This window comes from Orycteropus afer, unplaced genomic scaffold, assembly GCF_000298275.1.
Source record: "Orycteropus afer afer isolate SDZICR_OR568_19922 unplaced genomic scaffold, OryAfe1.0 scaffold00132, whole genome shotgun sequence".
Classification (NCBI taxonomy): Eukaryota; Metazoa; Chordata; class Mammalia; order Tubulidentata; family Orycteropodidae; genus Orycteropus; species Orycteropus afer.
Window position 1 is genome coordinate 5,450,111 of NW_006921719.1, and position 12,495 is coordinate 5,462,605.

Here is a 12,495-nt window from a genome sequence, read left to right on the forward strand (position 1 = left end):
AAGAATAATGTAGAATCTGCAAAACACTGCATAACGTGGATGAACTTGGAGGACATTATGCTGAGTGAAATAAGTCAATCACAAGAGGACAAATATTGTATTAGTCCGTTATTGTAAAAGTCAAGGAAATGGTTATCTATGGAAGGACATTTTCTTTGTTGGTTACCAGGGGAGGGAGGGAAGGGGAGAGAACACACACACAAAAAAAAAGAAATAGAAGCAGAGCTGCCTCAGCCTGAAAGGGAAGGACCATGGCCTTTGGGGGTAGAACCACCACAGCCCCCTAGGTTTCAAAGAACCAGACCTTCACCAACTTGGTTCTGGAGTGTGGGGCTGCTTGTTCATGGGAGCCAGTGGGAGGAGCCATAGCCACTGCCGAAGACTGAGGGGGTGGGGCTGCCATGCCCAAGAGGGAGAGGAACAGGGCCCACCAGGCCAAGGGGGTAAGGTCCACTCAGAAACTAGGGGAGATCTGTACATATTCCACCCATTGAAGATCTGTACAGGTGCCAAGTTGACAAGGGGTAGAATTGTGGTGGTTAATTTTATGTGTCATCTTGGCTGGGCCTGGTTGAATGGCTGGGCAGTTGGTGGTAGTTATTCCCCATGATGAGACTGGCAATCAACTCCATGGTGGAACCTACCACAAGCAGCTGAGTAGCTGTTTTACGGATGTGGTCTGCTTCTTGTGTATTAGAAGCAGCTTTGGGAATGGTCTCTAGCTTATGGCACCTTGAACCCTGCATGCTGTGTCATTGTTCAGCAGCCTGCCATGCTCTGGTAGCCGTGGGACTTACAATGGACTTGAATTAATGGCCTGCCGTGTGGTTTGGCAACATCGGGACTATGCCATTTTATTTGTTGACCTTGGGCTTGTTAGCCTCAGCAGCTAGTAGCTGCCTAAGAGATGCCTCTAGCTTCAGTGGGCCGGAAGCAAGAAGCAGAGCTGAAGCCCAAGGTTGAGGGGCTTTCATACAGCCCCTAGAGCCTGGCACTTTGAACTTGGACTTAAAGCCTCCTGAGCTGTAAGAGAATAAACTCCTGTTTATTTATGGCCTTAATGGCCATCACATTTGTAGTATATTCTTGTCAGAGTGGCACTAGGTAACCAGAACACTTACCAGTTTGGATGCCTTTTATTTCCCTTTCTTACCTCATTGCCCTGGTTGGACTTCTAATACAATGTTGAATAGAAGTGGTGTTAAAGAGCATCCTTGTCTGGTTCCTGTTTGCAAGGGTAATGCTTTCAGTCTCTCTCCATTGAGAGTAATGTTGGCTGTTGGTTTTGCATATATGTCCTTTATTATACTGAGGAATTTCCCTTCTATTCCTATTTTTCTGAGAGTTTTTATCAGGTATGGTTGTTGGATTTTATCAAAAGTCTTTTCTGCATTGATTGATATGATCATGTGGTTCTTTTCCTTTATTTTACTTATGTAATGGATTACATTGATTGTTTTTCTAATGTTGAACCATCCTTGCACACCTGGTATGAATCTCACTTGGTCATGTTTTTTTTTTTTTTTTTTTTATATTGTTGGAGTCTGTTGGCTAGAATTTTGTTGAACATTTTTACATCTATATTCATGAGGGATATTGGTCTGTAGTTTTCCCTTCTAGTGGTGCCTTTGCCTGGTGTTGGTATCAGGGTTACGCTTGCTTCATAAAATGAATTTGGGAGGATTCTATCCTGTTCTGTGTTCTGGAATAGTTTGAGTGGGATTGGTGTCAGGTCTTCTCTGAATGTTTGGTAGAATTCTCCAGTAAAGCTGTCTGGGCTAAGACTTTTTGTCACTACTAGTTTTTTGTTTGTTTGTTTGTTTGTTTTTATGACTTGTTCAATTTCTTCTCTTGGTATTGGTCTGTTCAAATTTTCTACCTCAGTCTGTGTTAGTTTAGGTAAGTAGTGAGTTTCTAGAAATCTATCCATTTTTCTAGATTTGCAAATTTGTTGAGCTACAGTTGTATATAGTATGCTGATATTATCCTTTTTATTTCAGTTGGTTCTGTTGTGACAATTGCCCATTTCATTTTTTATTCATGTTATTAGCATCTTCTTCTTTACCTTTGTTAAATTTGCCAATAGTTTGTCAATTTTATTAACTTTTTCAAAGAACCAACTTTTAGAGTTATTCTTTCCATTGTTTTTGTTTTCTATTTCATTTATTTCTGCTTGAATCTTTATTATTTCTTTTCTTCTAGTGACTTTTTCTTGCTGCTCTTTTTCTAATTTTTGAGACGTTAGGCTAAGGTGTTGATTTTTGCGCTCCTTTTTTGATTTGTGCTTTTATTGCTATGAATTACCCTCTGATCACTACATTTGCTTTGTCCCAAAGATTTTGGTATGTTGTGTTTTCATTCTCATTTGATTCCTTTTTTTAAATTCATTTTTATTTTTTCTATTACTCAGTAGTTTTTAAAGAAAGTGTTACTCAGTTTTCATGTGTTTGCTTTTTTCCCCTTGATTCCCTATTGCTGATTTCTAATTTTATAGCACTGTGATCTGAGAAGATGCTTTGCAGTATTTCAATGTTTTAAATTTATTGAGGCTTGCTTTGTGGCCTCACATATAGTATATTCTGGAGAATGTTTCTTGTGCACTGGAAAAGAATGCATATTATGCTGTTGTTGGGTGAAGTGGTCTTTATATGTCTATAAGATCAAGTTGCTCGATTGTGTTGTTTAGTTCTTCTCTTTGCTGAGTTTCTTTTTTGTTGTTCTATCCTTCACTGAAAATGTACTAAAATCTCCTGCTATTACGGTAGAATCATCTATTTGTCTTTTTAATTCTGTTAAAGTCTGATTTATGCACTGTAGGGCTCTTTCACTATTTCACATATATTATGGTTATGTTCTCTTGTTTGATCCTTTAATCACAATATAATGTCCTTCCTTGTCTCTTATGGTTGTTTTTGTCTTCAAATCTATTTTATCAGAAATTAATATTGCCATACCTGCTCCTTTTTTATTTCCATTTGCTTGATATATATTTTTTCAACCTTTGATTTTTATTCTGTTTTTGTCTTTGTGCCTAAGGTGAGTCTCTTAAAGACAGCATATTGATGGGTCATGTTTTCTTATCCAGTCTGCATTCCTCTATGTCTTGATTGGTACATTTAATCCATTTACATGGAATGCTATTCTTGAAGTGAATACAGATCATGAAGATGAATGATTCGGTTTTTTTTAACCCCACTAAGGTTTACTATTCATTCATTCATTTAACAAGTATAGAGCACCTACATAGTACAAGGTCCTGTGCCAGTACTGGTGAACTTGCCAGACAAATTCCCTGTCCTTACGGAGCTGACAATTGAGTGGGTAAAACAGACAAAAAACAAGAAGAAAACAAATGCATAAGTGCTGAAGATTTCTCTTTCCCACAGAATGGAAATAGTTGGCAATCACAGGAATATCCACTATGGCAATTCTGGGTATGTATACCTGTATAAAGACTCTGGGTGGCACACACAGTTTGCATTCGACTACTAACTTAAATATTGGTAGTTTGAACCTACCCAGTAGTACCATGGAAGAAAGACCCTGTGATCTACTTCTGTTAAGATTTTAGACAAGAAAACCCTATTCAGTAATTCTACTGTGTAACACATGGTGTCACTATGAGTCAGAATCTACTCTATGGCAACAGGTTTTACAGCAGTGTAGGACTATTTAAATAAATTGGAGTATTACCAAGAGGAATAGGGGGCCAAGGGATGAACAGCAATGGGCTTCTGTTAAATGCGCTTTCTGGCCCTTTCAGCTCTCACCAGAGTCATTTATTCATAGATACGTGTGAGGGCCTGGTGTGAGCTCTTGTCTGTACTAAGGGCTTCTTATCTGTACTAAGTAAGGTAAGAGTACTTCGCCCCTTCCCTCAGAAAGGTTATGATCTTAACAGATGGAAACACACTAGATTCTACTGCACGCATTCCTCCATTGACACAGCATTAAACACATACTAGGTGCTGGGAGTTTGAACCACCAGCCTTTTGATTAGCAGCCAAATGCCTTAGGCACTATGCCACCAGAGCTCCTGTTTAGAGTTAGTTTAGGTGCTGGGGAAGCCAGAAGGGGTATTTGGGATGGGAGATAGACACAAACACAGGAATAACAATGAAGTGAGAAAAGTGGGCAGGAACACTCAAGAGGAGTCAATAGTCTTGGCTCTACTTGGTTTGGCTGTGCTGCTGTAAGTCAGAGGGCAGGGGTATAACAGTGAGTTAAAAATTTGAGCTTTACTTGTAAGCAGCCATATAGATGCAGTGATGGGTCTCTCCTTGTCCAGAGCAAAGAAGAATGAAGAAAACCAAAGATTCATGGAAAAAATTAGTCCTTGCAACTGGTACATCATGTGATCCTTAGCCTATACAACTATGAGACCAGAAGAACTAGATGGTACCCAGCTACCACTGTCAACCACTTGGAGGGGGATCTATGTAGGAGATCCTAGATAGAGTGGGAGAACAATGTGGAACAAAACTCAAAATCATTTGAAAAAAAAAAAAGGGACCAGGTTTGCTGGTGTGATAGAGCCTGGTGGAACCCCTGAGACTATGGCCCCTAGCTGCCCTTCAGGTCTAGAATTAAACCCACACCTGTGGCTTCCAGCCAAACAAAAGGTAGGCATATGAGTTGAACATTTATACTAGGTAGATACACTCCTGGGAGAGAACAATCATGGGAGAATAGAAGGGCTGTGTATGTACAAGGACATAGCTCAGGGGGGCAGGAGTGCATGAAGAGAAAGACACAGGGAAGAGGTAATTATGGGGAAGAAGTGGGAGGGGAGCTGTTGCACTGTGGTAAATTGTAGTCAATGTCATGAGACAAAGTATATGTGAACTGCTGTGTGGAAAGTGAATTTGTAAACTTTCACCCAAATCACAATTAAAAAAAAAAAAAAATCCAGCTTTAAAGGAGGTCTGAGAGCTTCAATCTAGCTGCCCAGGGCACCCCAGCCCCACAGTGATTACGTCTCTGCTTTGTCACCTAGGTCTATTGTGGGCATCCCAACTTGTGAGGCCTTGGTTCAGCTGCAGCCCAAGCAGAGCTACATGATCTACGTGAGAGCCCTCAACATGGGGGGCCCCAGTGCGAGGAGCAAGCCTGCTACTGTCCATACCACAGGTGTGTACCCTGGGCTACACAGCCAATGTGCTATGACTCCACTGGAAATAGATGCATGTGCATAGATATGGATACATGGCAGGGGCTCAGGGGCCATCAAAGCCCTGTGGTCCCATTTCACAGATAGGGAGAATGAAAGTCTAAGTCACACAGCAAGTTGTTGGCTGAGCAAGTATTAGAACTCAATGTTCCTTGCTCCCAGGCTACTGGGTTTTTTGTTTCCACACCCATTAAGTGGACTAGAGGCTTCTCACATGGGACCTGAATGGCACAGTCCCTTCATATCTCACACAGGTTGAACACTACCCCTGAGATGGGGTCTTTATGAAATTCATAGGAAGAGTCATTGGCCTTGGCTCACCTCCCTGTTCCTGCTGTCATCTCTACCCATAAGCCCAGCTTAGACTTATCTGGCCCTTCGGAATGAGGATTGGGCAATCTACTTCCATAGAGATACCACCTCAGAAACCCAAGGAGGGTTGAAGTGAGTCAAATTGACTTGATGGCAGTGAGTTTGGTTTTTTTTTTAGAAGTCCTTGGGTGATGTAGACAGTTAAGTGCTTGCTAAAGGGGCAGGAAGGTGGCACCTTTTGACCTCTTCTAACTACACAAAAGAAAGATAGAATCACCATTAGCAGCCCCAAACCTGTTCCTATGAGGCCAGACATGCCACCACCCTTCAGCCCTCTTACTAACCTTGACACCAACTGTCCCTCCTGCAGCACCTACCACCTCCCTGCTGGGTTCAATAATTCACTGCAGTGGCCACACAGAACTCACAGATTATGGGGGTTATTAGGGAAGTAACAAGCTACAATTCAAGTTCAGGAACGCACTCAGGATACAGTTCTTTGATCAGGACGGTTTTCCCTCTGCTGTGCCCTTAGACATGCCTCTCTGGCCCTTGGCCTCTCAGCCTAGCCTCTGCCTATGTGGGCCAGGTAAGCCTGCCACTCTTGGTTTCACTGCCACCATCTCTCAACCAGGCATCTCTCTTACCTGGGCATCTCTCTCAGCCAGCAATGAAATTCCCCAGCCTCTAGTGGGGCTCATTTTAAGTCTGGCAGAGTGGCAAAACTAACCAATCCCAACATCAGAGTTCTACACACCTGAGAGAGAGAGAACTTTCCTAGAAGATTACTTTGTGCGGCTCCAACAGAAGTACCCCAGGTGGATGACTTTAACAATCAGGAGTTTAAAAGCAGCTATGGCAAATTCTACCAGGGAGTTAATTGCTAGTCTCATTATAGGAAATTACTACTACTAGCAGACCAGCCAGGAGCTCTGGTAGCATAGTGGCTAAGACACTTGCCTGCTAACCAGACGGCTGGCGGTTCAAACCCACCAGCCACTCCTCGGAAGGAAGGTTGGGCAATCCTACTTCCGTAGTGATACTGCCTCGGAAACCCAAGGAGGGGTCGCTATTAGTTGGGTTTGACTTGACGGCACATAACAACAACAACAACAAGCAGACCAGCCAAACTGACACATATTTGCATGGTCCCACCCAATAATCAAATGGGAGTTACAAAGACTATGGCTAGAAAAGTTGTATCATGCAACTCACTACACCACAGTGCTCAATACTAACCAAAATGTTGGCGATTCAAACTCACCCAGAAGCACCTCAGAAGAAAGTTCTGGTGATCTGTTTCTGAAAGGTCACAGACTTGAAAACCCCATGAACCACAGTTCTATTCTGCACACTTGAAGTTGCTGTGAGTCCAAATCAACTAGAACACAACTGGTTTGGTTTGATTTAGTGAGTGTCCACATCCCCAATTCCAACTCCTTCCCCCTTCTCCCAGCCATCATCATGCCAAAGAACTGTCACATCTCATATCCCAGTCTTGAGTTAGCTGAGACATGGCTAGAAACATTCCACATGTTTCCTGTTCTCCCAGGACTGCTGTGTCTCCAGGTTCTGAGCTTTGCCAGGGCACACTGAAGCCAGGTAGTGCTTCCCACACCTCACAGAGCAAGTCTAGCTCAGGTTGACTGGTAAGAAGCAGAAGCAGTAAGCCTGGGGCCAGGACTTAGGAGACAACATTTCCTTGACTGGGATCTTTCACTAAGGGATACTATGTCATTTTGTCCTCTTTTCTGATGCCAGGAAGTTATCCCCACTTCATAGATACAGGAACCAAGGTAAATGACCATGGAACATTCCAGCCCTGGTAGAGGTTAGCACTGGGATTAGAACTCAGGTTTTCCTCTGATACTATGTTGGGGCCTTCCTTTGGCTAGCCAGCACTTCTAATTTCCTGTGCTGACTTGCTGTTTTGAAATGTAAAATTCTGGCCATCTCAATAAAAGAGAACATAAAGAGAAAGGTACAGCCAGCTCTTGATTATTCAGTCATCTGGGGGTTAGCTTGTTCAGATAATTTTTAAGAGTGTATTTATTTATGAAAAGACATGAATGAACATGAATCAGCAAAACCATTATATATCCAAAAATGGTTCTTGTTTGGGACTGGAGAATGGGCAGTAAGGGTTACACATTGTGTCAGTTGAAAGGTGGGAATGTACCTCCCTCTTGTCAGTTAGCTGGATAGCAAATCAAATTTCTAGCAGCATCAGATTGTGTATTTCCTCCCTTCACAGGCAGCTGCTTTCACCTAAACAAGGACACCTGCCATCCCTGGCTGACCATTTCTGAAGATGGGTTTACAATTGTACGAAGTGAAAAGAAAACCCCAGCAAGGGAGCTGCTGCCCAGCAACATCCAGTTTACCAGGTACTTTATCAACCACTCACAAGACTATAATGTGGGCTTCTTACTCAGGTAAAATCAGGTTACAGCAAACAGTTAAATGGAATAAGGAATCCCAGAAATGAATGAGGAGATAAGGCCTTGGTAGGTAGGGGAGGCTCAAGAGGGTGTGCAGAAGACATCTAGCTGATGTAAGCAGAAGGGGTAAGTAATAACCTCTCAGGAGGATGAGTTCTTGACTGCCAGAGGTGAGGCATTCTAGGAGGCCATGAAGTGATCAGATTGGGGTCACACTGGTCAGAATAGAAACAAGGACCCAAATCTCCTAATGCTTATCCCAGTGCTCCTTCTCCTATGCTGTGATGGAGTAAGCTGATACCGAAGTTGGTGGTTAAAACCATCACGTGGATACGTGAACATGAGGGAGAGGTGGTCCACTAAAGATGCTGACTGTGCGTAGCTCTCTAGCTATTATTAGAACTTGACCATCAGTGTTGAAAGGATTAATGTAGACCTTACTTCTTTCCAAAGATTTATAAAAGACTGGAATAAGGAGCAAATATACAGTACTAATACAAAAATCAAAGCAATGGAAGAAAAAGAATACAGATACGTTAACTTTTTTCCACCATGCACATTAAAATTGGCTGTCAGCTTTCTGGTAGCCAGGGCAAAAATACTTCTTGGTAGGCTGATGTTAAGAGTCAGAAGGACTGTTTAAGGAAGAAAAATGGAAGAGGCCTATGGAGACTAAAAGTGCCACTTACAGAAAACCAATTCAGCCCCCTTGCCTAGATCATGGACTGCCCCCTCCACTGACTCATCCTCTGACCCTGGCTCCCTGTTGGCCTTTTTTACTGCATGTGTGTTAAGGGCCTACTATATATGTTAGGGTGAGGTAGCAGGACTCTACAGGGTGCAGTGGAAAACAATTTTATCCTTACTCTGCCCATTCAACTCAGGATTGGGAAGCAAGGGAGAGGGCTGAATGGCATTATGGGTCTTACATGACTGGCACCAATGTAGATGTTTACCGCTGACTTTCTCTTGCAGGCTCCTTAATGGGCTCCTCACAAATCTCCTGCTAGGACCCTCTGGCTGCAACTGTTAACACAGTCAGTCCATCTCCCTTTGGTGGCCCCTTAGCCTCTGCACCCAGAAATGCACCTCTCACCTCTTTCTGCTGAGGTCTCCTCAGCCCTCACAGGAAGCTCTCATGGACAGAATCCCCTCAGAACAACATTGGGACAATTCCTATGGTTGGTTCCATTCACAGCTGGTCTTTGGAAAACACATATCTTTGACCAGGACTCTGCCAGGTCACTCTTTTCTTGTGTGAATAAGGAGAAAGCTCTCTCTGTGTACATTTAGCCTCAAGTGCCTTCAACTTCAACCTTTAGGTGTAATGCTAAAGTTGAAAAACCAGTTTTGAGCCACCTCCTTTGTAAGTCCTTCATAGGTGATCTAGTATCTCATCGTGAAATATGGGAGTACTTACCACTTATTAAGGAGCCCTGGAGGTGTGGTGGCTAAGTGCTCAGCATCTACTGGGAGGTTGTTGTTGTTGTTGTTGTTGTTATGTGCCGTCGAGTTAGTGGTTTGAATTCACCAGCTGCTCCTCGCGAGAAAGATGTAGCAGTCTGCTTCCATAAAGGTTTACAGCCTTGGAAACCCTGTGGGGCAGTTCTACTCTGTCTTATAGGGCCACTATGACTTGGCATCAACTAGATGGCAATGGGTTTGTTTTTTTTGTTTGTTTTATCACCTATTATTTTGCTCTTGGCTTTTTGGGGTTCAGACAAGCTGAGGTGGAGAGTGCCATTTTAATATGTTGTTATCAATATATCTGTTGCCCTGTGAAATACTGCTATGTGCTGAAGGTAGGGAGATGAAGATAGAGCCCCTGCCCACCTGAGGCTCCAAAGAAAGGAGACATGTATATAAAAGACACACATACCTTTTATAGGTATGGACAAGGCATAGTAGGAACCTCAAGGAGGAAAGCTTCTTAGAGGGGCTAGCTTGAGGGATAAATATGAATTGTCCAGGGCAACAAGGCAGATAAAGGCATTCGAGGTAGAGAAACCAGCACGTACAAAGAAGAAAGCCAGAAAGATATGTTTGGAGAGCTACAAGTTTAACATGTCTGTAGTATAGGGTCCATAATGGGGAGAGGTGGAAGATGAGGCAGGAAAGATGGATAAGGTTTGGTGAAAGAGTTTGGATTTTATCCTTTCACTGTCATCGAGTTGGATCTGACTCATAGTGATACCACCTTGGAAGTAGACTGCCCAGTCTTCCTTTCGAGGAGTGGCTGGTGGTGGGTTTAAACCGCCAGCCTTCTGGTTAGCAGTCAGATGCCTTCGGCACTATGCCACCAAAGCTCCCCATTGTTGTTGTTGTTATGTGCCATCATCTCCAACTCATAGGAATCCCTCCTTGGGTTTCCGAGGCAGCGTCACTACAGAAATAGATTGTCCAACCTTCCTTCCAAGGAGTGGCTGGTCGGTTTGAACTGCCAGTCTTCTGGTTAGCAGTCAAATGCCTTAGGCACTATGCCACCAGAGCTCCAGCTCCCCATTAGGTGGTGGTGATTATTAGAGGATTAAAGCAGAGGAATGATATAATCAGATTTAAGTTTCAGAAAGACCATACCACATGGTAAAGTGTGAGCTGGGGAGGGAAGGAGGCAGGGAGGTAGATGAGAAGCAAGGAGACCAGGCAGGAGGATATGGATGCCTTGACTAACAACAACAACAACAATGTGGATGAGAGCAGTAAATGGATTCAAGAGAAATTTAGGACATAAAACCAATAAGGTGAGGTGGCCAACTGATTATGGGACAAGGAGAGGGAAGAGTGGGGGGCTGCATCATTACATATTTACAAAGTGCTTATCAAGTGCTAGATGAGGACTTTACGTAGATTGTCTCATTTAATCCTCACAACAGTCCCATGATGTTGATACTATTATCAGCCCCATTTGACAGATGAGAATACTGAGGCACAGAGAGGTTAAGTAACTTGTTCGAGACCACACTACTACCAAGGTTTAGAGCTGGGATTAAACTAGAACTTGAGCTTGTAACCACTACATTATTCCTTATAGTTTTCTTCCTTGGGTTACTGGGTGGATGAGTCAATTAACCAAAATGGGAAAACACAAGCAAGAGTATTTTCCCTCCCACACATACACCCCCCCCAAACACAAGCTTTGGTAGGTGTGAGAAGTGGTAATATGATTTCAGTGTTGGACATTCTAAATTTGAAACAATCAGTGGAAATGTGGTCCTTGGAATAGAAATGGCCTCATTTTTTAGATGAGAAAACAGATGGAGGAGTTAACTAACATGCAACAAGTTATACAACTACCTGAAATGATGGATTCAGATTCACCCAGGTCTCTCTGACTTCAAGCTCTAGCTGTCCCACTGCACCACGTAGCCTACCCCTTGTTTTTAAAATGTAACACAAAATTATGGCTCAGAGTCATCTCATCAGCTCACATGGTGGTGAGGCTGGGTCACTGTGAAGCCCACTTGGTTGGGCCAGAGCAGAATTTTCCCAGACCTTTGAAGACCCTTCCTAGACTTTTCCTATTACAGGGGTGTTATTGAAACTTAAGACCTTCCAGGGAATGACCATGGACAATTCCATGGACTGCCTTCCCAAAGCTTCCCTTGGGCATTGAGATTTCAGGGGTTCTGAAAGTAGAGGGAATATTTTGATGACAGCTGAACAAATCTTTCTAGGGATATTGGAGCTACATAAGGTCTGGCTAATATATGAGGCTCCTGAAGAAGGTAGAACATTCACTTTGTTTTTATTTTATTTATTTTTATTGTGCTTGGGGTGCAAATTTCCAGATCAGATTTGTTTTACATTCAACAGTTCATGCACATTTGATTTCAGGGCCCCGATTACCCTCCCCAACCATAAAAAACTGTCCTCCCCTCTCTTCCCTGTGACTACCCGCTCCCTGTGCCCTTCTTAACTGTGCATTCCTATCTGTTCACCTTTCCCTCTATGTGAATGCTGTCCCTCTGATGATTCTTGGCTGATTGATCTAAGGGGTGCATCTCCCTAGAGTAGGTGGGTGCATCACCCTAGGGTAGGTGTTCTCCATGTAGGTCTTTTTACTGTTGGGCTGAGAGCCAATCCATGAAGTGAGCCCATTTCCAGGCTCAAAGGGCCATAGTCTCTGGTGTTCCACCAATCTCTTATCTAACCAGTAATTCTGGTCATCTTTGTGTTTTTCAATTTTGTAGAACATTCACTTTGAAGACACTGATGTGATCTGATCTTCAATTAAAACCTTCCTTGGTATAGAGGGCTTTATCACTATAGTACAAACCATAACTCTGACCTTTGTAAGCATAATTGTTCTCTGTTGAACCTTGAAGTTAGGCTTTGATGATTTGTAAGGAATTTGCTATTTTGCTCTTCTAAGGTCTGCATCTGGAACCTGAGTTCTTATCCTCTGCTTGGAGCCATCCCTATCCCTAATGTAAACGTTACTTCAAAGACCTTCCATGCTAGTTCTATACCATAAGCAAGGGCTAGCTACTTTATGAACTTCAAGCATATGGTTCCCTTGACTGTGCTGCACCCTCTATGTGTTCAACCTTTTTTTTTTTTTTTTTTTTTGTG

The 12,495-nt window shown here is 42.9% G+C and overlaps 1 protein-coding gene across 1 annotated transcript in view; it reads left to right on the forward strand.

The window, feature by feature from the left end:
• FSD2 (fibronectin type III and SPRY domain containing 2) overlaps positions 1-12,495 on the forward strand; it is a 55,506-nt gene that overhangs the window by 35,916 nt on the left and 7,095 nt on the right. The window contains exons 9-10 of the mRNA XM_007945113.2: positions 4,997-5,130; positions 7,737-7,869. Of these exons, the coding sequence (XP_007943304.1) occupies positions 4,997-5,130; positions 7,737-7,869 (267 nt within the window). The remainder of the gene's footprint in view (positions 1-4,996; positions 5,131-7,736; positions 7,870-12,495) is intronic.